Raw genomic sequence first — 23,551 nt, forward strand, 5'->3', positions numbered from 1 at the left:
GTCCGCAGAGCGCTGCGCGGATCCTCGGGCGGTGCGGGACGAAGCTGCGGCGGCAGCGGAGGTAACGGCGGCCGTGGGGAGCGGGGCTGGATCGGCCTGCACCGAGTTTCCGTTAAGAAGTAACTGTCGCTGAGGCGGACTTCCCAATTCATCTGCTGTTTTGTTCTGTAAGTGTTTGTTTTTCTCTTCCTGTTTCCATCGTGTGTGTCACGGAGACTGACAGCCTCGTAGCCTGAGAGTGTGCGGGCTGCCGTGCCTCGGTTCTGCTCTGAAGGAAGCGGTTTTAATTCTTTATGGAGAAACGTTACTGATTTCTCTCAGATTCCACGCAGTGATTCAACCTCCTGCAGAAATCTGCTGAGAAATCGTCCTTCATCACTAAACGCGCCATTCTGCTTTCACAGAATCACAGAATGACCCGGGTTGGAAGGGACCTCAAGGATCATGTAGTTCCAACCCCCTGCCTGGCAGGGCCACCAAACATACACATTTACTAGATCAGGTTGCCCAGGGCCCCGTCCAACCTGGCCTTGAACACCTCCAAGGACGGGGCATCCACAACCTCCCTGGGCAGCCTGTTCCAGGGCATAACCACTCTCCTAAACTTTCTGAATCTGTAATCTCAATCTCAGCAGGTTTGGAATAGAGTTGCAAGCCAACGACCTGAATGAGAAATCAGAGTTAGTTGCCGTTCTGTCCCTTGTCACAGCGCTACTCCGGCAGAACGGGGCTGTCTCTGTAGCAGTGTGTGAGACTCAGGCACGGCCCTGAATATTTCTCCACAGAATCTTTTGGTGCTCAGATATTGCATTGAGATGGACCGAAAGTATATGAGCTTGGTCAACAACTACTGCCAGAAGAGGAATGCCACGCTCGATTACGTCGAGGTGGAAATGAAAGGCCTACCTCATGACCCCGAGTAAGTTCACCACGCATGCCAATGAACATCAGCACGAGGTTGAACAGAAGTTGATTTGCTTGGAAGTGTGGCAGAGAGCTGCCTGCAAACACGGATGGGTGGGTGCAGGAGGTGTCACTGGGCACATAGGGCCTAAGGGAAACTTAGAGCTCATGGCTGCTTTTGGGAGCACTTGTTGCTGGTGGTCGTATTGCATTGATGCTTTTTTTGTCATGAATTATCTGAGGGGGTGGGTGGATTGCAGACGGTGGTTTGTGATATGTGGTAATTTAAGCGCTTTGGTTTTTATTGAGTTTTACAAAGTAATTTGGTGATTTATATTGTTAATTTCTAAGAGTAAAGGTTGGGTCTACGCTTATTGTTTGGTTACCAACGTGTTTTTGTGTGGCATTTTTGAACATCTGTTACAAGAGAAGGGTCTTAAACTGTTTTGCTTTTGTTTCTAGAGACAAACACAGAGGATGGAATATGTGGAGTTGTTTATTGTTTTAACACAAATGCAATGTCTGATGTCTTGCTTGTCTTTCCCTTACCACATATCACAGACACCCAATGTCTATAATATCTCCTGCTCTTTATTTGCTAGTTTGCATGAAGACAGATCTTATACTAATAATCAGGATGTTTCTTTTAAATGGTGGTCTCCTGTTGCCAGCCTGCACTCTATGTGCTGACTTATTCTCAGAGTTGACTGTAATCCCTGAGCAAATTATTATCTGTCTCTCAAGCCTTGCTCTACTATCTTTTTTTTCCCCTCCCATGCAATTCATACTTCAAAGGGATTGCATGGGACTAATACAATGTATGTATAAATTCAAATCCAATTCATTTGTCCCCTCCCAACTCCTTGTGCACCCCAGCTTCTGTGCTGGCAGGGCAGAGTGAGAAGCTGAAAAGATTTTGATACACTGCAAACACTGCTCAGCAAAAGCTGCTTTTTCATCAACACTTTTATCATTGCAAATCTAACACACAGTACCATACCAGCTTATATAAAAAAAGATGGCTCCACCCCAAGCTGATTGAGCACAGTCACTCTTGAGTTTCCTGGTCTGACTCACTGTACTGCTGCCTGAGCAGTATGGCATGATTGGTTGTACACCAGAGGTGGGAAGGATCAGTGGCTGAGTGTTCCAGGGTCAGGACTGGTTGCTGATATTATTACAGCAGTGACGGTGGAGAGTTACACTGGAGTCTAGTATTAGACAGCTCAGAGCTTACCGGCCCTTGAGGTCCCTTCCAACCCAGGCCATTCTATGAAGTGACTGGATAATACCATTCTGCATCTCTGATGCATCTCTGTTATTTTTTTGAGATTCAATGTGGCAGAAAGGGACTGCTTTCAAATGTATAATATAGAACAGCAGTGTATGGGAACTCTTGAGTCATGGCCTGAGCCATTGATTAATCACCTGAGTCAAGGACTGGGACAGCTGTGGGAGCACAGGTGAAGGCAATTCAGCTGTGTGACCTAGACCCCATTTATGGGCTGACTACCACAGGGGAATGATCTCTTTCTGGAGATCCCTCCGTTATGGAGTTTTCCACCGTGAGCCCAGATCCTTGGATACTGGTGAGCATTTCTTCCTTGATTCATTTCTTCCTTGACTGTTTCTTTTCCACCGTGATAATCTTTCCAACTATAACACCTGCAAAGTACCATCCTAACCATGCTACTCTTCTAACTGTACAAGCAGATGCATTTTTTGTTTTCACTAAGTAGTGCCTGCAGTACTCTCTGAAAGGTGAGTTTAGTGTCATTTCTGGATGCATGAAATCAATTTTAGCTAATCTTTAGCATTTGTGTAGTTTTACGATGCTGAGATGTGTACAGGTACTAGGGCTTCTCAACCTTGTATTGTAACAATGACCACCTTATGCATTCTTTAGTAGTTTTGCTTTTAGAAATGCTATTAGAACTAGTATATATGTGGTTGTGGTCAGGAAGGAGATGGCTTTTTTTTTTTTTTTTTTTTTTTTGAATCTTTATAGTAAAGGGTTATGATAACCAGGAGTTAGATACAATAAAAACACATGGATGCTCAGATACCTCCACAGGTAATTTAGTGCTTTGAATGTAATACAACTACAGTTTTATCTGAAAGAGTCTTTAAGTATGTATGAGACAAAGCTTACTAATCTTACAGGGAAGTTTTCTTTATTGCAGGTTTACGTTTATGGTTAAAATAGATGGTGAAGAGTATGGTACAGGCATTGCTAAAAGTAAAAAGGAAGCAAAAGCAGCAGCAGCAAAAAGTACGTGGGACATGATTGAGCCACAGGTGAGTAAGCTGTATGATTTATGTATTTATTTTACTAGCAATGATTGAAGATGAATCTCTGGAAGTAGCAAAGAAACTATCGTTATTTAATTTAGAAGATATTCCAATTACTTATGTTGTTTTTGTTTGGTCATATTCACTGTTTTCTACTTTTTTTTAAAACCACTTTCTTGTTGGATTTATTTATTTATTGTTATATAGAGATGAGGTAATTTATTTGTCTTTAAGCTTTAAGGCAGCTCTAAGCTGCCTCAGTGTATTTAGAGTGCACAGTGTTCCTTTTCTATCCTGGAAACTGTTCCGTATACAAAGTCCTTAGAATACATACAAGCTATTATTCAAGTGTGTGTTGCTGCTTTTCTCTTAAAATGGCTTACTTCCACTTGATCTGATTCATCCTTCTTGCCATTATATTCTTTATGGTATAACTGATTCTATACCTTCTTGATTTATGTACATTTGCATTTTCCCTTCTTTTATGTGCATAGCAGTAGTAGCAGCCCTTGCAGCATCAGCAGTTTCCTGCTGCCATCCCTTTTCTTGGCTCTGGTCCTTACTCTTTTATGAGACATTGCATTGCTTGTTCCCTGCCTTTTGCTAAAAGAGGTGGCTGATATGATAGTAGGTTGTTAAACACCCTGTTGAAATACTATGGAAACTCATTATTGTTCTGAATTCAAAACGTAATAATTTTGGCTTGTGGTGGCTGTCCTGTGTCATGTCCAAAGTTAGACAATAATACAAATCTGAAATTTCTTAAAAGTATTTTGAAATGCTGGCAAACCTTGCAGCTGTATTAGTTTCCACGTGCAGTTTATATTTAACTATTTATTAAGCTGAAGTTTCTAAGTTATCTATTCTGTTTGCCTTGTAGCAAAGTAGTGCTTCAAATGTGCATGCTCCAGATCCAGTGGCATCTCCTCCTCCTGTGGATGTGCCTCCTCCGTGTGACTACGTCAGCAAGCTAAATGAGTATGCAGAGAAGACATCACAGCTAGTTGATTACAGTAATGTAAAACGTACTGGAGATGCCCATGCTCCAATGTAAGATGTACTTAGTGTTCTTTCTTGCTTTTAATGCTTCTTTATGTTTTCTAACTCACCATGAGATAAAAGCTAAGATTGATGGGAGTGGGGGGGATACTATTAGGATGACTGATTTTAATGTAAGGGATGGTACAACACCATCTGAGGCTAATGGGATCATCTGTGCTGCTCCAAGGAACACTGGGTTCAGGAGCTGAAATGCTTGTACACCAATGCGTGCAGTGTGAGGAATGAACAAGATGAACTGTGAGCTTTGGTCCTTTCCCAAAACTGAGATATTATTGGTATCAGCAAGATTTGGTGCAATGAGTGCCGTGACTGGAGCACTGGAACAGAGTGCTATGGGCTGTTTAGAAGGGATAGGCAGGACATAAGAGGAGAGGCTAAGAGGACTGAGTCTGTTCAATTGGGAGAAGAGATAGATTGATACCCCATTTGGAGTAGTGTGTCTGGGCCTGAGGTCCCTGGTGCAAGAAAGATGTGGAGCTATTGAAGCGGATCTAGGTCATTAAATTTAAGCTTGCATTATAGGCTGTAAGGAGATTTTATTCTCTGTTATATTTTACAGATATTCTTGTAGCTGTAAAATTAGTGGTCACGTATATGGAAATGGCACTGGAAACACTCTAGATGCTGCAAAACAAGCTGCTGCAGAAGAAGCATATAAAGCGCTAAAGGAGCAAGAATCTTTAAGCGTATGTGCTGTAGTCTGCCTTAAAACTGAAGTTAAATTCTCTAATCCCTTAAGCAGATTTCCTCGTTTTGTATTAAAATATATTCTGTGGATTCCACTGGAGGTGGAAACAATCCACCTTATGTTGGTTGAGCTACAGGATTCTGTGGGTAAGATCTATCAGGGTTTCCTGTTCAATTGCTGGATTAAAAAAAAACCTCACAGTTGATATCTGTTTTTATTTCGGGAAATTGTCTGATATGTGCATCCTTGAATGGCAACGTATATTAAAAAGTCAGACTCCTCCGTATTTTAATATGCCAGTTTTCTGTTCTGTGAAGTACTGTCAAGCTGACTGGCCATTTTATTCCATACATGCACAAAAATGTCAGAAGTATAATACTGATCCCAAACCATTTCTGAAATAAACAGAGAAATACACGTGAAATAACTCAAATAATGGGAAGGCAGCACAGAGGAGGAAAGGAATCTTTTTGACTTTAAGTAAAATGCAACAGAAGTTATATATTTGTGAAGATATTAAAGGCCTGGTGTATTGCTGAATTCAAATCCTTTAAAATTAATTTTTGTTGTTGGGTATTACTGAAATGTAAACTCTCACTTTTAGTTGGGCTATGGTCTGTAATAGTTACATGCATTGCTTTTAGCATTCTGTTATTAACATTGACGCTGGAGACATTTAACTTGTTTTGTACAGCTGCATGGTTAGATTTTCTATTATGCAGATTACGTGTACCAAAGCCTCTGTATGTCTCATTTTTTCACATAGGCAATTGCTGAATGGAAGCATTCACTTTTAGTACCTGTTACTCTTCTCTTCATTTTTAACAGATCTCAGATTCCCATTAATGTGATCACATTGAGCAGGGAAAAATGCTCACTGTGAGAGGGCCACGTTTTTAGTCTTGGGTGGAAGCTGGGCAGATGCCATCCTTATGTAGTGCTTTGAATGTTTCAAGCCACTGACAGCTGTCACTTAGGACCTTCCTCTTAGAAGGGTGTTTTTGTATTAGGGATTCTTTATGTGATTTTTTTTTTTTTTTTGAGTATTTATTTATTTTTTTTCCTCTCTTTTTTTCAGCTGAAAAGTGAGGACTCTAATCATAGGTTTCATGAACTTAGTAATTCCTCTAGAAAGCAGAGTCCGTCTGAGTCATGGTAAGTTGGGTTCACTGGTAATATGATAATAATACAAAATACTTATTGATTTTTTTTTTTTTAGGGGATCATGTGATCTGATCCTAAAAAAAAAAACTGTTAGTTTCTTACTAATACTTCTACCACATTTTTATTGCAACATACAATGAAAATACTCCTATCAGTAGCATTACTTCATGATGTGTCTAACAGTCATTCTCCTACTGTGACACATTGTAGTATAGAATGTAGTATAATTCTATCAGTACTTTTCTGTACTCAACATTCTGATTTATGGTTTTTTTTTTTTTTCTTTCCTCTCATTCTTCATAAATCATCATCCCTACTGAAGGGAATATTTGCTTAACAAAAGCAAATGATTGCATATAGTGTTTTGTTTGTAATATCAGAATCTTGTGTCAAGCTGTTCATGCCTAGCAGTTAATTTGGCAGTAATTCCACTACCACTTTCACTTCATTTGTGGCAGTGTAAAGCAATGGATTCTTAGCTGGCTGCACTGTGTTGAAATAAACCTCTGTATTTAATTTCTTTAATTAAATTATGTCAGACTTCTTAGATTTTGTAGAAATGGAGGTGTCTATTACAATATGTTACTGTTTTACTAGCTCCCTGATAAAGTTTTGCAGTTTAAGTCAGTCATGACTGTTAATGCTTTCGCAGATCTTTCATTTAAAAGCTGGCTTTATTTCTGTGCTTCATTTTTCACTGTAGAAAGTTTTTTGTTGTTGTTCATAATTGTATACTTTCACTTAAAATCTGATGGTTATTTTCCATAACAGGGGTATTACCTTTAGAGACTCAGCTACCAGCTTGGCAGAAAAAGTGAAAGACATCTCACTATCTGAAGAGCCTCCAAATTCTCGGGTATAGTATAAAAATAGTCCTCCTTGGAATTACGTTTTAGTCTCTGAATAGAGCAAGAATCATAGAATATCCTGAGTTGGAATGGACAGTTCAAAGATCAAGTCCAACTCCTGAGTCCACACAGCACCACCCAAATTCAAACCCTGTGCCTGTACTGGGGAGCCAGTTCTAGTGCCAGACCACCCTCTAGTGAAGAACCTTTACCTAATCCCCAGCCTGAGCTGACCCTCCCCTGATGCAGCTCCATGCCTTCCTTAGAGATTCTGTAGCTGTTGTAGAGAGCAGAGCTCAGTGCTGCCCCTCCACTCCCTGTGAGGAGCTGCAGCCACTATGAGGCCTCCCCTTGGCTCCTCTGCTCTGGGCTGAGCAAACCGAGGAACCTCATCTGCTCTTCACGTGTCTTGCCCTACAGACTGTTCACCATCTTTGTAACCTCCCTTTGGACATGTCACTCTGGAAAATAATGCCTCCTGTTCATTTTCATGGAGGCTGCTACAGATAGTGCAATTGTACTCTATCTGATGGAGAAAAATTCTCAGTTACAAAACACTGTTTTCCAACACAGTTACCACCATTAGCTGCATTTGAGCCAGTTTTAACTTAAATGAAGTAAAAATACTCCAGATCTTATTTGACTTTGTTTCTTTCTTTCATGTAGCGAAATGTGCCAGCCTCTGCCTTAAAATCCAAAAGGTACGTGTTTATTTCTAGATTGCATTTTCTATAAACTATCTTTAAACCCACTTTATTGTTGTTGGGTTTTTTATATCTAACAAATAAGTGCTAGTTATAGTTGGTATGTTTCTTTTCTCTCATCACATATTAGAAAAATGGCTTATTATACATTTTATTCTTATCTCCGTTACAGAGTATTGGCACCTAATTTTGATAATGCAAGAAATGAGCAGAAGAAAGTTTTATCAAATATCTGCAGAAATAGGAGTGAGGCAGATGATGAATATACTGTGGATGAAAGGTAAGGAGCTCTTTCTTTCTAAGATCTATATAGAAATTACAGTGTGTGGTGGTCTAGGTTATTAATTTATAATAGAATGTGAGAGAATATTGTTGTGAAAGTCATCTTCAAAGAAAATTGGTATTTGAGATTTGTTCTTTGGAAATTTTGAACGTACTGTGACAGCTGACTTGCAGTGATATTTAAGGCTTAAAACCAAAAGCCATTTATGTGAAGATGAGAGGGAAAGTATCTTACCAGCTTTCAAACAAAATTTCAACTGAAGTACAGCAGATAACATTATCTTCTGCTGGCACAGTGATGTAGGCTACTAAGGTTATCCATAACATTAATAAAAGAGAAACTATCAGATATGCTGGTTTATGGCAGCTTATTATCAGTATCCTTTCTGATTCATCAAATTGCCTCCTTGTTATTATCTATTGTCTGAAATATTAGCAAGTACTTTTTTTTTATTTCTCATGTTGTACTATGGGAAAAGTTCTTCATCCAAAAACTTACTAGAGATGGAATAGCTCATGATTAGTTGGACTTGCTGTCTATCTGGGTTAAAACAAAAAATTGAAAGAATATGGAGATGATATGAATTTGTCATCCTTTTTTCTCCATAGAGTGGTTGAGGTTGGAAGTGATTTAAGGAGATCATCTCATGTAATCCTCTGCTCAGGCAGGGTTTATCTAAAGCAGGCTGCTTGGAATGAAGCCCTGACAGGTTTTGAATGTTTGAGCTTGGAGAGTTTGCTACATCTTTGGGTAAACTGTTCCAGTGCTTGGTTAACATTGCAGTAAGAAACTATTCCCTGATGTTTAGATGATGACTCTTGCATTTCAGTTTGTTGCCATTGTCTTTTGTCCTGGTGCTGGGCACCACTGAAAAGAACTAGGTTCCATCTTCTTTGCACCCTTCCTTCAAGTATCTATATATGTGATACGTATGAAATTTCTCTCTGAGCTTTTTCTTCTCCAGGCTTTCAGTCCCAGCTTTCTTAGCCTTTTCCCAATTATCATATTAGAAGAAAGGGTATTCCTCAAGTTCAGAGTTACTCTGAAGAATATTAGGGCCTAATTCTTAGAAATATTTTCATGCTTTCTGTGCTCACTACTAATATGAGGAGTTGATCTCCTTCAACTTTGTTCGGCCTGGTTCAGAACCAGGCTTAAACTCAGAATGTGGATGAGTCTCTTATCTTTAGGTGTAAGCAATCCGATGAAGTACTGCGTTTCTTTTTGTATACATATTGAAATATTGACTAGCAGGATTGGAATCCATTCGTTCACATTTCAGATGAGAGCAGCAACTATGGATTGTAGAATTTAACCCTTTTGGTGTTTTTTTTTATTTTAAGACATTTTTATTTTTAAGATTCATATCTTCGTATGTATTGATTGACTGCGGGACAATTATATTTCAGCAGATATATTAATTCTATTGAGGCTGTTCTTTACCTTGTAAATTTAATGTTAAATAGTCTCTCTCTCACTCTTTTAAGATTTCGTCGAGAGTATGAAAATATAGAGCCCATTGGTAAAGGTGGTTTTGGGAATGTTTTTAAAGCAACATCAAGGGTTGATGAGAGAACCTATGCAGTCAAACGAGTGGAGTTAATAAGGTAAGGACTGTATATCTGTTTGTGTTGGTTTTATTGTTGTTTGCTTGTTTTTCTTTTAGGACATCCTTAATCAAGTTTTTTGTTATTTAGTTGTGTTATGTCTTTTAGCAGGCTGTGGAACATTTAAGTGACTTTCATTATTAACTGTCTTTCTGATAAACTGTTCATTTCTACATAAAGCTGAAAAGCATGTGCTCATTTTTGCATGCACTGGAATTATTTTAGGTGCAGCCATAAGAAAGTAGATTTATTAAGTTCTGCTTTCTCCAAATACACTTGTACAGTGTTTTATGAATTCTAATTAACACTGCAGTATGTACTTAAAGAGAATTTGCTGCTTAATAAAAACACTGAAAGCAGCAGTGATACTTATGATGGGATACCTTGTCTGGAAATCTACTTATTCACAATTTATAATGACTGTAGTTAGGGGAAATAGATAAAAGTGAAAGTAATACATTTGTGGTTTGTAATTGAAAAATGCTTTGTGTATAACACACAATGTAAAGACTGACACACTGTCCTTTACAAATCTCTACATAGAATAATGATGCGATTTTTTTTTTAAAAAGGTAATTTTCTGTAACTGGTACCTGGTAGAATAGACTTAAAACAGCAGCTGAAAAACTTGCATTGCTGTTCAATAATCTATCTAGAAGGTTTCAAGTAATTCCCTTTGAAATAGTTAACTTAAATTTGGAAATAGCCATCTCCTACAATATGTAACCGTAGCAGTCAGTACTGAAAAACGCTTATTGATTCGTCTGTAAAGATTGCTAGTCTTCACTAAGCAATTTAACAGGAAGTGTAGGTCAAATTTACCAGTAGTTCATTGTAAATATTTACAAACTTCTGTATATGTAAACAAACCTTTTGCAGCATTTTTGAGTGGGGCTTTTCTAGTATGGTTACAACATTTCAGCAATTGAAAATAACTGAATCAATGGAAAAAAGAACACAACAATTTATTATTACAGTTTTGACCACATAAGAAGATTGTGCTATTTCTCAGAATTGATGTTAAGCTGTCTGCGTACCACTACTTGATATCATGGCTTTTAGTTCACTCACCATTTAATTTTTGTAGGAAAACGCCACTTGTTTTGCTTGAGGTTTTCTTTTTATCCCAATAGGAATGTAAAGCGTGAAGTGAAAGAACTCGCAAAGCTTGGACATGAAAACATAGTGCGGTATTATTACAGCTGGGAAGGGACTGACCATATGATTTACCCAGACGTAAGGTAACTACAGGATGGTCATTTGCACTCACAAACTTGTTTGCCATGGTGAATTTCGTATAAGCTATCAGCCTTTCTTTTTTACAATACAAAATTGCACAGCTACAAATACATACAGATACTTACATACCTAAGGTTAGGAAATAAGGCATGGTACTTTTCAGCACTAGCTGGTTTATAATTAAATACCTTCTTGGTGAAAACTGTCCATTTTGTAATTTTATCTTTCTCCTCTCTCTTAGCGTACAGGAGTTGCTGAATCTGTAGAAAAGTGTAAGAAGGAAGAATTAAAGATATGAGGTTAGAATAAAAACTGTTTGGTAGTTGGATGCCAAATTCCAGATTAGATGTTTCCTTTTTTTTTTTTTCCTCCCTTTTCAGAATTTCTGGTTATTCAGTAACTCATAGATTTAATTATTTCTCTAAGTTAGCAATTGTGATGTCTGTTTTTCTTGTGAAGAAAGAGCTGTTGAGAGGGGATATATGTAATTAAAAGCTCTTTCACTAGAACTAGTCTTCTAGCACTAAGTTCTGGGAAGACAGAGGTGAGAATTTTACTGGTAAGTTAGGTTAATTTCATAGCTACTATGCTAAGCCTTTTTCATAGCAATACATTCACGCTCTTTCAGGTAGGTCGCTGCGTACAGCCATAAAACATCAATGCATTTGAAATTGTGGTTGGAAGGGAAGTAAAGTAGGCAATTAAAAAAATGTTTCGTGTGAAAACCCAGCCTATGGTTGGAGTCTCTACATCACTTATGTGTTTCAAATAGTTACCGGATAAAATAAAGAAAAACTCCTAAAGGCTGAAGCTCCCAGCCTGGAATTCCACTTAGTGCCCTGACCTTAAGGAAGTGCTTTCTCCTCCTTATGTTGTCCTTTTCCTCCTCATCTCCAATCTCAACTTATTCTATGGGCTGATAGTTAGGGAACTCTTCTGGAAAGTGTGAAGCTGCCAGCTCTGTGAATGTATGTCATTTAGACTTTCAACTTTCAGACTCACAGGCTTATCATTATAATCATAGAATGGTTTGGGTTGGAAGAGACCCTTAAAAATCATACACTGCCAACTAACTTTGCTATATGCAACTTGATCTTTCAGTAGATCAAGTTGTTTAAAGCCTTGTCCAACCTGACTCTGAACACTTTCCATGTATGTAAAACATTTAAGTCGTTTAACATTTAGTTCCTTCTTTAAAGGACTAAATTTAAAAGAATGTGATCATTTTGTGTAAGAGAGGAAGGCTAATGCTGTGCTTGATCATAACGGACCAGGGGTTTGCAGTAGGTCCTAGAGGGTGAGATGAGACCCAAGTACAGTGCCATTTCTTCCTTTATAAAACATTTCTCTACATATGGGGAACGAAGGAAGAATTGGGGCACTCAGAGAATTTTCAGTGTAAACAAGGAGGTAAAGGGTTATGGTTATGTAGCAACTGAGCAGGGATTGCTTGTTTTGGAAAGTTATATAGTTAGATCTAGTACATAGTGGTGTAAGGTGTTATAAATCTAGAATAACAACTGAAAAGAGGGGAAAAAAAAAAAGTGGCTGGGTTTTTTTGTTTGTTCATTTTTTACCACTGGGAAAACCTGGGGAATCACTGATGCGGTGGCTTAGGAAGAATTGTGTCTTGTCAATTTTCATATAGTGTGTAATTTAATTTATTTATTCATTTATTTTCAGTAAGAATTCTGAAATACCAGTTCCTTGTCTCTTCATCCAAATGGAACTATGTGAACAGGGGCCATTGGACAATTGGATTGAAAATAACAGACAAAACCAAAACTATCATATGATGGCACAAGACAAATTCTTGCAAATACTGAAAGGAGTGGACTATATTCATTCTGAAAATTTAATTCATAGAGACCTCAAGGTAAGTAGAATATGTAGTTAATAATTTTTAAAATCTTTGAGAAAAATTATTTATTGGGAGTTTAGGTAAATGTCAGTTCTTCTAGTCTTCGCTTACTGTATTATGTACTCTAGTACCACGCCTCGTTTGATAATACAACAATATTTTTTTCCCAATATCTGGCTGGATTTCATTCTGAAATCAGAAGGTGAACTAAAGGACCTTAGAATGCAGTGCTTAAAGAACAACCAACCAAGACCAGTAGCCACCAGTTAATAGGCATTTTCAGTGTATTGTGTGTTATTGGGTCACAAGACAGCCCCTTAGGACAAGGAATACTAACCATCTGTGGTAATAAAGTGATTAAAGGAAGTAAGATGTGAGTCTAGGAAGTTTTCACTTGTCAAATTTTAAGGGGACAGTATATCCTAACACTTACTGCATTTGATTAAACATTGTTCTTGTTCTAGTATCATGTATTGCGTACACATATTTGACGGCTAGTTCTTTGGATACAATTTCATCATCTCTACAAGTGCATAACCGTACAGTCTTAAAAAAAAATATATTTTTGAAGGACAAAATTCCAAGTCTTCACTGCTTCATGTGCCAGCTATAATGTTGCTTACTGTTTTAAAACAGTCACTTTATGAACAAGTTGTTAGAGTGGTGATGTTCCTAAATACTAAAAATTGCTGTAGTGCGTCACATCAAATGTTGATTCAGGATATTGTCCTCATGCAGTAACTAATTCCACGTACTAGGGAGTGTTAGAATATAGAGTTGATACAGTGATGCTGATCTTGATGCATATTCCATTCCTCTCAAGACATTTAGTACCTTTAACTTCATAGACTTCCTGAATTAGAGGTTGAAATCTTCTGCTTTGCGTTCAGTGTCCTTCCAGATGACATTCACTGCCCACTCTTAGAATCTTGTCTCATGCGCACACACATTCACTGTCTTGTAGAATCCAGCCCTTCTTTGAGGCATATTGTTACAATACTAAAGTGAACCACAAATATACATTTATTTATATAGATATTTTGAAATAAAGGTGTGCTAAATGCTCTTGACTCATTAACTCTTACCTCTGCATCTCTTCCTTCTTAGTCCCACTTTATTTTCACCTCAGTTCTATCTCCTGCTTTTCTGTGTTCCTATGAATCTTCTGCCCCAATCTTTCACCTATATACACTAGCTGTAATCTGCTTCCAAATTTGATTGCTGTCTTGTCTGTCTGCATTTTAATTTAGGAACTTTTATCCCAATTAAATCTGTCAGCTTAGGTGCTTGGCCATCTGAGATCTCCCAGAATCACAGCTGCAGAATAGGTTCAAGCTTTCTTCATTCTGAGATCCACTTGTGCCTGGCATGAATGAAGCCTTCAGATAGCTTAGCGGTGAGACACCATAGATACTGATAATAAATGTGTGTGGACTTGGTTATACTTGAACTGTGCTGGGCATCCTTGACACAAAATCACTTTCTGTAAAATATTAAGTCTCTCCTGCCCTTTTAATCCACCAGATTTTCTTTGAGTAGAAGACAGGATGAGGCTGCTTGGTTTTGCTTTAATAACATTCAGAAATATAGTTTACCATCTTAGAAATGTTGGAAGGTTTGGAAAGCCTCATAAAAAAAAAAAAAAACAAACAACAAACAAACAAAACCAATTCTATTTCATTTCCTTATGACTTTGTCAAATTTAAAAATGAGAGGTGGACAGTGAAAACTCAAAGTGATACTGTGAGATGCCTGTAGTAAGCCCCAACTCTGCATTTAATTTCATACAGATAATCCTACTGTGTCTAGGGAAAAATCTATAGTTTGAGTAGAATGTCATGTAAACTTCCATGCTTTGCCCTAGTGCATAAAATCCCAGGACTCAGATTAAAGACTAAAATGCATTTTTGGATATAACAAATGGTATGCACAAAGCAACTGGAGAACACTTAAGTATGATACAGTCATGACACCTAGTTAAAAACAGTTAATGTAGCATATGCTATTTCAAATGGAGTTTGCATATTTAAAAATGAAGTTAATTGAACTTTCTTGGTTCCTACTTCCACTGACTTCTTAAAGCTTAATTTCTGTGAACAATTAATGGATTTTTATGGGGAGCACTTATGTGATTGATTACACTTTATTATAAACCTTGGCCGTAAAAAGTCTAACTGATTGACTTTTTTTTTTTTTTTTAAATAATGTATAGCCTCAGAATATATTCCTATCACGTGAAGGTAAAATAAAAATAGGTGACTTTGGTCTTGTGACTTCTGTGACATATGACACTCTGACTAAGAACCGAGGAACACGGTCATATATGGCACCAGAACAGGTAATTATCTTGCCATATTATTTGCCTTACTTGTGTGCATTTTGCATTATCAACTCAGCACTGGTTGTGTTCAACCAGTACTAAACCAAGTTGTTTGAAGTTCTCTGATATGACTGTATACAAGGATAACCATATTCTGCAGATGGCAGTCTACAAATGCAATGGTATAATTTTAGCTAACCTGCTTGTATGGAGTCTGACACTGGTGTGTTATGTAATTTAACATGTCTGTAGTGGAAAGGGTTAAGGACTAATATGAAGATCAAATAATGCTGGCCCTGTAGTCTTCAGGTGCCAATTTCTACTGATTTCAGATTCTGCCTTTAAGAAGTGCTTTCCAGATGGATTTCACACCTATATTGTTCTTGTGATCTTTGTAGTTTGGGGACAGATATGGAAAGGAAGTAGACATTTATGCGCTGGGATTGATTTGGTTTGAAATTCTTTATAGACTGGTCAGTCATCATGAAAAAAACAAGGTATGTAATCTTTATATTTAATAATAGTCTTGCACTGACGTTGTTTTGCCTTGCTGCTGCTATATATCATATGCTAATTATATGCCAAAGGGAATCTGTACAGCTAGAGTATACAGCTAGAGTACTATCTCTACTTACAGACATAAATGAAGGGAAAACTGTCAGGCCCACTAATCCCTCATACTTCAGTTAAAATATAACAGAAGATTATGCACATTGTTAGCTTGACTCTGCCAATATAAGCAAACGATATCAAAGTATCTGTCTGACTCGCAGATTCATCTTGGTTCAATTAGTTTACCTGGTCATGTTTTCGAAAGACACCTTGTGCCTGCTTACAGCCAACTGCAAACATGCCCCCAGTCCCACAATGTTCAAGGGCCAGACTAACTGGAAACCGTAATGTGAAAAACTAGTTGTTACCTAGCAGCAGTTTTTGAAAGCCTTGCTTGCTTTGAGCTCTACCTAACATTTTTTGCAGGGATACAATTGTGTACCACTGAACAAGGTAGAAAGGGGGAAGCGCTCCTGCTTGGCCAATAACAACATCCAAACATTTTGAAAGTGGGAAACTGTCTTCTTACATTGTGTGTGTATTTTTTTTTTTTTTTTTTAATGTGGCAAGAAGATACAAAGCCATTACTTTGAAACTGAAAAGAGAATGATAATGGTTATGAATTAGAGGTTTGCCAAAACAAATGCCTTGCTGTAGACTGTGAAGCTTTTAAGCTTATATAGGGCAAGTTTATAAAAAAGACAAAATGAAGTATAACTAAATGACAAACTTTCAAACTTCTATAGTTTCTTTTAGAATTCTTACATTATATAGATTTGTATTCTCTTAATTACTTCAGTAAACGACGTGGGTCATAAAATGAGATAAAGTATGATTAAAGAAAGCATACTGAAACTGTTCATCACGTATGAATTTCAGGTATGGCAGGATGTTAGAGAAGGACACCTTCCATCGGACTTCACCAAACAATTTAAAATACAGGTACGGTATTTTAGTACATTATTTCAGTTAATTTATTTTAGTCCTTTAAAAAAAAAATACTCAAATTTTGTCTTTTTGCAGGTACCCATCATCAAAAAGATGCTTTCAGAAGACCCCTCAAAACGATGCTCTGCATCTCAATTACTTGATATTTTGAAGTCTCGTGATAAAGACAACTCACAAAAACCTTATAGTCATTAAGTGCCATTTTAGAAGGCTGTCAGACTGTGCTGTCTTGTGGCGTGTGATTCAAACCTTTCTGAATCGTTCACAACGATGTCTGTATTAATTACTAGACTTCTCCCTTTTAAGATGAGAGGAGACTGGAAAGACTACTTTTGGAAGAAAAAAAAATACTAGATACACACATGGGTTACTCTTGACAGAATTTCTCTTCTTTAAGGTGAACTTTCTTCTCACTTCTTTCTAAAATTTAAAGATACTTTTAAAATTCAGGTCTTGCTTGAACATTCAAGTATTTAGTTTCTGGGAAAGAGATTTGTTCTGAACTTCTGAAAAACTCTTTTTTTTTGTTTTCTTCTTCCTTATAGGAACAGGTAGGGTCCTCTTAATACAGAAATACTCTCCAAGTTTTCTCAATAGTAGCCATTTAAAAACCTTTCTCAAGAGAGCACCTTAGACATCCTCTCCTATAATGTAAGGTTTTAATCATTTATTATATCATGGGGGCATGTGTCACAGATTATAGGTGTGCTGAACAACTCTGCTGGCCTTACTGTCAGCTCAACATAAGGTACGAACAGACCGACCATTACTATCTGGTTATATACTTAAAATATTTCACGTTTGACTTCATAAGAAAAACTGTGCAGGGAAGAAAGGATGGGCAAATTATTCCTTCTGACTCTCATCTTTGAATAGTTTGAAAAGGTGAAGCTCATTGCTGTGGAATCTGCTTATTTCCATAAATGAAAATGCACTTCTAGGCAGGAAGGTATGATATGCATTAAAGATAAGGTAGTATATGATTTTTCTCAAGGGTTAAACGGGTTAAAGGTGGGTGGTTGGTTAAAATATGAATGAGTATGTGAATTTTTATAGTCTTGTGAAAATTGTTGCTAAATAGCCATCTGATGTTAACATTCTTTTGTATGAATTCAAGTTGTTCCCCCTCCCCTTATAATGAATGTTATTGTTCATAAATAAAGCATTCCATTATTTTGGACTAATGCATATTTCCTTGCAGTACTCAAGATGTGGGAGAGATTACATCCTGATACAGACAAAATAGCACTAGTTCTACTTCCTTTTAACTTTCAAATTGCTCTTCCAATATGGAAGTTGATATGGGACAAATTTCGGCTGAATTTCCTTTACAGTTCCTGGATGGAGCATCTATAACATCATTATTTGTTTACTGATAGGTAATACTTACCTTGTACCAGTTGTTTTTGATAGTTTTTTGTTTGTGGTATTTATATGCCTCAGTAATACCTTTCTATTAGTGGATATCTACAGTAGCAATTGTTATTCCCTAAGAATATATATATAACAATGAACAATATTGTTCATATATATATAATTTAACCCCCCCACCTGTTTAACATACATTTCCACAGAGTAATTAGTCCATATATATACCCTTTGTCAAACTCTCCATTTTATTATCAGTTGATCTTGCTCAGTTGGGGACAGCATTGAACAAAGACTGTGGAAGTCTTACTTGCCTTGAATTTACAGTAACTCAACGACAAGTGTAAGGTTTTAATTCCTAATAAATTGTGCATCACCCAGAAAAGAAAACAATCTCCCCCCTCCCCCCATAGAAATGCTTCAGAAATGTGAAGTTCAAGCTGTCCAAATTACTACTCTTTTGCATACTTTCATATAAATTCTGGCACAGCACTGAATTTTCTAAAAAAAAATAAATATGTCGGAGCATACCAACTATACATACTTATTTAAACTCCTTTCTTTAGCAAGGCTTTAGTCATGATCTGCAGCACTGTCTCCGGGGCAGTTTGAAGACAAGTCCTCAGCATCTATGGGATAAGCAGAAAAAAATCCCAGTTCAGAAGAGGAGGAAAAAAAAAAGTTGCTAGATTATTTGAAGAAGCCATCAATGGATTAAATAGAACTTAAGGTTGGCAGGTTATTAATTCCAAACTATGTTTTAAAAAACTGAACACAAATGGCACCACAAATTCTAGCCTCTCTGCTGCAAAGAAACTAGATAATGTTCCAAACCTGCAACCTTTGTTTTCTTAGGGTGCTATTTTCAATATCTGAATGTTGTTTTCTCAAAAAAAAAAAAAAAAAAATTCATTTAAGTGCCAGTATGAATTTTTTGTGCAGATACACACCCTTCCGGTGGCTTACAGTGAGAATCTGTCATCCTTTTTGCAAACCAGCAGCTTGGAAGGAAAATGTGCTAGCTATGTTTAAAACACTCCCATGTGAAAGTATATTCTCTGGAAAAAAAACTGCTAGTGCGGGATAGTTATATTTCCCGCACAACACACATGGGCCTGGATGAGGGCTGAGTGTGTAGCAATCAGACCATATAACAATAAGGTTCTCATGGGCTAAAAGCAGGTAGCTGTAGGTTAGGTGTCGTGAAGAAATTCTTTATTGAGAGAGTGATGAGGCAGTGGAAGCCCTGGCTGAGACTGCCTGGATAAGCTGTAGATGCTCCAACCCTGGAGGCATTCAAGACTAGGTTGAACAGGGCCCTGGCCCCTGATCCTAAGTGGGTGGCAGCCCTGTTCTGCAGGGAGATTAGAACTAGATCATCCCTTAACGTCACTTCCAACCCAAGCCGCTCTACAGTTCTATGATTCTATGATAAACTAGTGTGCAAAACAGAAAACAAAACTATTCAGGTAGCATGCGTAAGCTGATGGGAATTCTCTTTGAGAAGTGTTTCTGATAATGTTGAAGCTATCTAGAATCAGCCATCTGCATTGTGAAATGGGATCAGACCCCCACATCAGGAAGTTGATGGTCTTTGATTCTGGACCTCAGAAATGGAGACTTAACTTGAAAGAACAACTTCCACAGAAAGTGTGGGCATAGTTCTTATGAAAACATATGACAGAATTAAGGCTGAACATATGCTGTATTAATTGAGTCTAAGTACATAAGCAAAGTAAAACACTCAAATGCATGGCATGATTACTCTCACCTTCATAGGTTGTTCCACACCAAATGCAATAGAAGTGTTCTTCTCTTAAATAAGCAGTCAGTATTTGTAATTTTGCTGATACCTAGAGGTAATATACAAGGATTCAGAGATTAGGGGCTCATAGGATGTAAGACAATTTGAGCTACTGGCATTGCCAAAACAGCTTGTTTAACCTTTTCCTGTGGAAAAGCTATTGTAGCTTGGTAAGTTCCCCACATTTGTAGCTCACGTGGCCTGCTTGTTGGCTCATCATTCTTTCCAGTAACAAAATTTTCACTGAAGATTTTGCTAGAAGTATTACCGAGCTAATGTACTAAGTATGTGATATTTTGGTGGAATTTTGCACACTTCATCTCTTCACTGTAAGTCAAATATGTTAAGCTAACAACAGTGGTGTAATCTAGAGTTACTCAGGGATATCATTTAGTGTAGGGTTTTTAGAGTTAGGGTACTGGTTAGGCTGCGGTTGGACTTGATGATCTTCAAGGTCTTTTCCAACCTGGGTGATTCTATGATTCTAGAGGTTCTCAGATGACATGAATTTCCAGTGTTCAGCTCAAAATCATCTGTAAAGTGTATTCAGAAGTTACTTAAGTGATTCTAAAGTTCAGCCTGAGATATGTGGTGGGACATCCAAGATCAAAACTTTAAAGGAGATTATTTATCAAATATATAATTCTGTATATCGTGGCTAAGACTATTCAGAATTTCATTTTGACTACTTCCAAAGATCTGCTTTAAAACAGATGAGCAGTAAATCAGTGCTTTAATGTTATATATTTTGTCCTTTAATTGCTGTAAAAATAATTGCTCTCAGATGGCAAACAGGTCATTTACTACTGCTTTGAAAATGGTATGTATATGTACTTAATTTAAAAGGCACATTAAATTTGATTCTGAATCAAGCCATTCATTTAGTTGCAAAACTTACACTTAAGTCTGAGCCTGCGCACTCATCATCCTTGTCATCTTCATCCTTTTGGTCTTCCTCTTCAGGTTGTAGCCAATACCAAATCTCTTTGGGCGCTTTGATATCCTTAAATAATGAAGGATTAAAATGAAAATTATCTGCCTCTGCAAGTTCTCTTGATATGCTGGATAAAAACAATTTCTAATAGCTGAGCTGTAGTTCTATCAGCTGGGGCACACTGCTTAAAGACTGCTTAAAACATCATTGGGTGCTTCCTAGTTCACCTTGGATGAAGTTAATTTAAAGGAAATAGTCAAAGATGATCTATGTTAATTCAGCTGACTGACTTTGATGCTCCTTTGTTTCCGTCTCAACAGAACTTGCAGGGCAGTATTTACTTCTAACATTAATAGATGAAGTAAAAGCCTTATTTTGCTTTTAAGTTTTCAACTTATTATGTGGCAAAATGGCTTTGGTTGGGAGGGACCTCAGAGGTCGTCTAGTTCCAACCCACCTGCTGCAGGCAGAATTATTCTTAGCCTATATCTGTAATACACAAACCTTCCTTCCAACTCCCCAAAAATATATCTCACTTTCTGAATATCCAGTTGCTGGCAGGCCCTCTGACTTTTTCGAAGGTCTCCTTCCATCTTACGTTCTTCTTGTTTGTTTTTGAATCTTATCCTGTTAAGAAAAGGTAGATAGCTAACATAAGCAGGTAGACAAACAGTGAGGTACATGGCAGTCAACAGCACTTCTAAAACAGAAAATCTGCCAAGATTCTAGATGTACCACTTCCTTCAGACTATTGAACGCAGAACACAGGAGACCACGCTAACCAGGACACTGGCAAAGTTATGAAGCCTCTACTGACTGTTCCTGTAGGACTACTGTGTATTTTGGTGGAATTTTGCCTTTCAGTTACACCTTCAGGACAGAGCTTCTGATGACACTGCGCTCTGAAATACTGCTTTTGTAGCAGCTTTCCTTAACCCATGAAAAAGTGGTTCATGAAGAATTTGCAAAAGCTTTTAACCTTCTCTTACCTTTCCTTCTTCACATATAAACATGCAGATAACCCCATGCAGCACTATAGGCTTGGGGCTGAGTGGCTGGATGACTGTGAAAAGGAAAGGGACCAGGGGGTGTTGACCGATGCTCAGCTGAACATGAACCAACAGTGTGCCCAGGTGGCCAAGGCCAACAGCATCCTGGCCTGCATTAGAAATAGTGTGGCCAGCAGGAGCAGAGAGGTAATCGTCCCTCTGTACTCAGCTCTGGTGAGGCTGCACCTCGAGTACTGTGTTTAGTTTTGGGCTCCTCACTACAAGGAAGACATTGAGGCCCTGGAACGTGTCCAGAGAAGGGCAATGAAACTGGTGAGGAGTCTGGAGCACAAGTCTTATGAGGAGTGGCTCAAATTTAAAATGTTATAAATGACTTGAGAATTAGTATATACATTGCTTACAGTGTTAACAGTTAAAAACAATGCAGCATACATTTCCAGTACTACAGTGTCTACCTGCTCTTGCTTTAGAGCTGAGAAGCAATACAGGTATATTTCAACCCATACCTCCCATTCAAACAACACACAGAATTGGTAACTCTAGAAGAATAACCAAACTAATGAATAAGAAGAACAGCCACTTACACCTTGTTTGGAGTTTACTGCATTTTACCTGAATTGATCTGCAGCTTGTTCGTTCGCTTGTTTTTTCATGTGGAGTTTTTGTCTATAGTTTTCCAGTTTTTCTTCAGCTTTTCGCTTTTTGAACTCCTCATGACCAAGTCCACTTCTGCCTGTGTAAGTACACAACAGGAATGTAAGCAGCCGAGAAGCTGTAATGGACAACTTAGTAAATTAGGAAATGTCACAAACCTGTTTTTATGTTCAGAGGAATAGGTTCAACGATGCCTTCTCCTGTGTAGGGAAAAAATAGGCAAATTTGAGAATAGAGGTCTTTCTCAAACTATGGTTGGCGTGGTAAAGTCAAGGAGGCAGCTGTTTTTACCATTAAACAAGTACATTTTCTTCACATTTTGTTTAGCGTAAATAGAGAAAAACTCACATTAATGTACACTTAGTGCTTTACAAATGACCCGGTTGAATTTGATCCCCCTTTCCTTTTCCCCCCTCATCTGCTGAACTGCTGTGTGCTTTTTCCAGTATGCTGGAAAAAGAGACAGAAAATGATGCTGGTTTCAGCATACCTGCTCTGAAGGCTGCTTTGCTACAGTCTTCTGTGGCGTTTTTTATTCTAGGATTTCACAACTTGAGAGAGATGAAGAGTTACAAGAATCAGTCTGGGCCAGTTTATTTGCTGATCTTCTGCTACAGATGCACTTCCCCTGGTGCTGTGACCTCTGTCAACCTTAGCACAGGACGAACAGATCTAATACCTCCCTGAGGGGACACATGAGCACAGTGTGCTGTTCTGACAGTGTCAAACTCACCGCTTTTGCCCAGTGCCTGCCCACTCTTGTAGCCCATCTTCTGGAGCAAGGCGAAGCCTTTGTTCTCGTTGCCTAAAGCGCTGCTCAGCACCAAGTCCCGGCGCTCTTTCTCTTCTTCCTTCACACTCTTCTGCCTGTTCTTCTCGTTGGCTTCTTTTTGCTTTTCCTCTTTCTGAAGAGCTTCTCTCACCCGCCGCACCATGGGCACCCCGGGCCTCACATCCTCCCTAAGGATACACAACCCCAGCGAGCATTAGCCCACTTCTGCTTTTGGTTTTACGCGCTTACAATCACCGAGGATGAAACAAAACCGACTCCTACTTACTTAATAAACAAATCAGACATGTAATCTTCCTCTTCCTCGTCCCCCATAGCCAGCACGCATGTCCTACGGTTTCCTACAGATGCCGTGGATGAGGCTTACAGCACACACTCCGCCTTTCCCGGGATGACCCCCCCCCCCCCCCCCCCCACCAGCCGGGTGCCCGGCCAGGTAGATATCTTATAAGATATTTAAGATATCTCACCTACTCCCCGCTCCACACAAGCGCTTGCGCGCGGCCGCCCCTTACCCCGC

General features: G+C 38.3%; 2 protein-coding genes across 15 annotated transcripts; one reads left to right on the forward strand and one right to left on the reverse strand.

The window, feature by feature from the left end:
- EIF2AK2 (eukaryotic translation initiation factor 2 alpha kinase 2) lies at nt 1–17,651 on the forward strand. 5 transcript variants are annotated; one of them, XM_015857564.3, is made up of 16 exons: nt 1–167; nt 786–919; nt 3,087–3,201; nt 4,076–4,245; nt 4,817–4,943; nt 6,024–6,100; nt 6,881–6,965; nt 7,624–7,658; nt 7,834–7,941; nt 9,432–9,551; nt 10,685–10,792; nt 12,474–12,666; nt 14,864–14,989; nt 15,370–15,468; nt 16,403–16,465; nt 16,547–17,651. In XM_015857564.3, the coding sequence occupies exons 2-16, from the start codon at nt 816–818 to the stop codon at nt 16,664–16,666; spliced, it is 1,650 nt and encodes a 549-aa protein (XP_015713050.2). In that variant the 5' UTR covers nt 1–167; nt 786–815; the 3' UTR covers nt 16,667–17,651. The 5 variants fall into 5 exon arrangements, 3 of the variants coding, with proteins under 3 accessions (XP_015713050.2, XP_015713053.2, XP_015713051.2); XM_015857567.3 differs by lacking the exon at nt 786–919; XM_015857565.3 differs by lacking the exons at nt 1–167; nt 786–919 and adding an exon at nt 2,354–2,492.
- Nucleotides 10,492–23,549, reverse strand: GPATCH11 (G-patch domain containing 11). Of its 10 annotated transcripts, none has more exons than XR_014944702.1 (10): nt 23,502–23,549; nt 22,975–23,201; nt 22,400–22,441; nt 22,200–22,320; nt 21,114–21,204; nt 20,542–20,646; nt 19,611–19,692; nt 18,384–18,468; nt 13,486–13,650; nt 10,492–11,050 (listed from the first exon to the last, which is right to left on the reverse strand). XR_014944702.1 is itself a non-coding variant. In XM_085543277.1 (9 exons), exons 2-8 carry the CDS (start codon nt 23,174–23,176, stop codon nt 18,413–18,415), a joined length of 699 nt encoding a protein of 232 aa, XP_085399403.1. In that variant the 5' UTR covers nt 23,177–23,201; nt 23,502–23,549; the 3' UTR covers nt 10,492–11,050; nt 18,384–18,412. The 10 variants fall into 10 exon arrangements, 7 of the variants coding, with proteins under 7 accessions (XP_085399403.1, XP_015713059.1, XP_015713060.1 ...); XR_001553956.2 differs by having other exon boundaries at nt 23,300–23,549; XR_014944701.1 differs by having other exon boundaries at nt 18,371–18,468; nt 23,300–23,549.
- Between the last annotated feature and the right edge of the window lie 2 nt (nt 23,550–23,551).

This window comes from Coturnix japonica, chromosome 3 (genome assembly GCF_054131305.1).
Source record: "Coturnix japonica strain WE chromosome 3, WE-NBRP24, whole genome shotgun sequence".
Classification (NCBI taxonomy): domain Eukaryota; kingdom Metazoa; phylum Chordata; class Aves; order Galliformes; family Phasianidae; genus Coturnix; species Coturnix japonica.